The sequence below is a fragment of the Armigeres subalbatus genome, chromosome 2 (genome assembly GCF_024139115.2).
Source record: "Armigeres subalbatus isolate Guangzhou_Male chromosome 2, GZ_Asu_2, whole genome shotgun sequence".
NCBI lineage: Eukaryota > Metazoa > Arthropoda > Insecta > Diptera > Culicidae > Armigeres > Armigeres subalbatus.
In genome coordinates, this window is record NC_085140.1 from 198,966,613 (window position 1) to 198,969,987 (window position 3,375).

Here is a 3,375-nt window from a genome sequence, read left to right on the forward strand (position 1 = left end):
ACTAACGGCTGAGATAAAGCCATTTGAAAATAGCGTTCCGATTTTTTCCGAGGCTTGATCGTTCGTGTAAGTAAACCTATCGCGGTCGTAGAAGTGCCAAGGAACGCCTGATTAACAAATGGTTTCTAAAATGATTTTGCTCCTATCGTACAATGTTGCAATACGATGCGTCTCCATCTGTTTGTGTTGAATAAATCTCACAAGTTTATTCCAACTTGAATGCAAGTTTTGGATTCTCTTTGAAATTCGAAGGATTCTGCAGTTGGTACGCACAGTTTGTCAGAATAGTTGAGGTAAATATATTCATATACTTAAAAAAATATATCGATAGGAAACTTATCCTTCTATCATAATTTTGATTGTAGTAAGCTTTTCTGAATCCACTTCTGCTGCATGGATCAGATAAGATCAGGTCTACTACAGGTGGGTCATCCAATAAGAATATAGCGGTACATCCACGCTCATTTTGATTTTACTCACTAGTGAGTAGTTTTGTTCTTTCGTCCCTTTTTTTAGACAGATTTTTTTAGGTGGAACAACTCAAATTTTGGGTAACTCCACTTTTAATAAAATAGTGAGTGAAAATTTCTGTGGAAGGAAAAGAGACGACAATATACTTTTACACACTATTAAGTAAAAAAATTAGGGTGTCAGTTTATACTGCCAATAATAGAGGTATAGGAAGTGTCAACAAACTACCTGACATGAATACACTTTGTTTAAAGACTGAATCTGTAAACGTGTATTGGTTTCAATTATGTTTCACTGTTGGTAAACAAGACAAGGCAGTCTAAGCAATCACAAAATGATAATATTTCCATAATTTGGTCTGGTTTGGTCAGGTTCGGCTCATTTCCTAATTTCAATCATTTAAACCGTGCTCTATTTAGGAAGCTGCAACTTACAGTAGTCGAAATGCAACGTTCCTGTAGTGTGAAGGGATGCCCGAATAAGTTTAACACCAGCGGAGACAGTTCTGGAATAACGTATCATAAATTTCCAAAAGATCCTGACTATCTCGGTAACTGGGTTCGTTTCTGTGGATGGCGCGATACATGGAAACCATGGCGGAAAGATTTCATATGTTCTGTGCACTTCGAAGAATTTTTGTTCGATGGTTTTATGGATGATCGACTATTGAAGAGTGATGGTAGGAAACTGAATAATTATCTTTTTGTGAAACAATATAGCGTATGTTGAATTTTTCAGCGATTCCTACCATCTGTCCTGGGTGGCAAACCGACAAACCATCTAAGGAAATAATTAAAACGGAAACAATTGGTAATTATTTCTACATGATTTTCAGGTGATTTCGAAATGTATCCTTGAAACTAGCCGAGATAATGTTTGCTTAACGCCAGCAGATGATATAACACTGGAATCCGATGAGTTCGAATGTAAGACTAATACATTTGAAATGGAATATGGCGAAGCTCTTACTTGGGATAAAATTAACTGCAAGATATGCCAATCAGAATTGCAGCCGGGTGTTAAATATTTGCTTGAAGACGTTGTGGATGGTGATTCTTATAAGGACATAATAGAAGACACGTTGAATATTACGGTGAGTTCATTATGTTTGCGGCTATATTAATAAAATCCAATTATGAATTTAAGGTTTGCTATGAAATCGGGGAACATCTGTGGATCTGCAACAAATGCAGTAAATTTATTGAGGATTTATATTCATTTGTGAATGTATGCCGTCAATCGCTATGTCAGACTTTGAAAGGACTAAAGAAAAATTCGAATTCTGCTTCGATTAAAAATGAGCATTGTACTGATCACAGAACAAACGTATTAAAAAATGACATTTCAGCTCAACAAGATATGGCAGACATGACTATTTCAGAACAAATTAAAGTTGAACCGATTGATGATACTCACACCCGCAACGAAGAATCTGTTCAATGTGACCCCGTATCAGAAGCGTCACCAACCAAAAACAGTAAAGTTTCGACGCAAAGTGGCATCAGTGGAATACACGTCAAAAATGTTCCAAAGCGGTATAAGAGGAAACATCCCAATACACCAGTTAGCTGTGATTTATGCGGAAAAGTTTATGCAAACATCCGTATACGGCATTTGCATATGAACGAACATACAAAACGAATCAAGTACCCTTGTAGATATTGTGACAGGATGTTCTATGCTTGGAAATATCGTAAGCAACATGAAGTAAGGCCATATCGTATCATCAATTCAAACTGTTAACGATTTTCTGTTTTAGCGATCTCATTATGACCATTCTTGCAAAGAATGCAACAGGTCATTTTCTACCAAAAGGCAACTCAACTACCACGTTAAAGTGTCACATGATGGAAGAAGTCTCGAATATTTCTGCCAACACTGCAACTATAAGGTTTACAATAAGTAATGTTCAAGCCACAATAGATCTCCAACAATTTTTTAAAACGTTTCACTCATTCCAGGCGCAGTTTAATGTTCCACGTACGCAGTACTCATACCGATAAACGACCCTACAAATGTTTAGTATGTTCTGCTGCATTTAGCACTCGCTCCAACCACTATAGCCACTTTTGCGTACATAGGGATAAGGGAGAAGCCAAAGATTATCAGGTACTGTGCGCTTATTGTCCGAGGATTTTCTCGAAATATGCCCCTTTCGAATTGCACATAAGCGCTGCCCACCCCGAACACGCTGTTGTTGTTTGACTTGATACCATCACAGACAGTTAGGAAAGGTCATTAAAAATGAGCTATCTCACCAATGTACCGTACCGTACCGTAGGCTTCGGAATTCTCACTCATATGAATAAAAACTTAGGATTAATCCATTTATCGGAGCGTGTTTTTTCATGTTCCCCTGTGAGGAACAACATTTTCATCCGGATAGAATGACTGGTGATAAGTTCGTGATCACCGGCTCGCCCGATAATTTAATTTTGCTACAAGTTTTCCTTCTCGTCGTTTCTACAGATACATTTTACAAGCATATTTACAAAAATTAAGGACCGCGGCGGGATTCGAACCCAAAACAATTTTGAAATGTTTAGATCGCCCACTATAACCACGCCACCACATGAACTGATTTAAAGCAAATAGAAAAACTATTGTATTGAACCTTCTACTTATCGTTGGGCATCGTCAGATTCAATCAGTTTGGAGAGGCAAAGTAAGCAGCATTTGATTTTCGCGAAACATGGGAAGAGGGATAACATTTTTTCGCACCATCGCTTGTGCCGGAGTTTATCGCACTGTAATTTATCCGGATGAAATGGATGGCGGAGAGATCTGTTGTCGCGTGAGTGAGTGAGAAATCCGAACCCTGCGTATAAAGAGTCAATGGATAGTCAGCAATAAGTCATAGTAAGATGAAATAAATAAATAACCGTTGAAAATTGAAAATGTATA

General features: G+C 37.7%; 1 protein-coding gene across 5 annotated transcripts; it reads left to right on the forward strand.

The window, feature by feature from the left end:
- The first annotated feature begins 624 nt into the window (after window positions 1–624).
- Window positions 625–3,375, forward strand: LOC134215737 (zinc finger protein 84-like). 5 transcript variants are annotated; one of them, XM_062694863.1, is made up of 7 exons: window positions 777–832; window positions 891–1,150; window positions 1,210–1,278; window positions 1,326–1,564; window positions 1,618–2,178; window positions 2,231–2,373; window positions 2,433–3,375. In XM_062694863.1, exons 2-7 carry the CDS (start codon window positions 916–918, stop codon window positions 2,674–2,676), a joined length of 1,491 nt encoding a protein of 496 aa, XP_062550847.1. In that variant the 5' UTR covers window positions 777–832; window positions 891–915; the 3' UTR covers window positions 2,677–3,375. The 5 variants fall into 5 exon arrangements, with proteins under 5 accessions (XP_062550849.1, XP_062550850.1, XP_062550847.1 ...); XM_062694864.1 differs by having other exon boundaries at window positions 784–837; XM_062694866.1 differs by having other exon boundaries at window positions 627–1,150; window positions 1,210–1,281; window positions 1,365–1,564.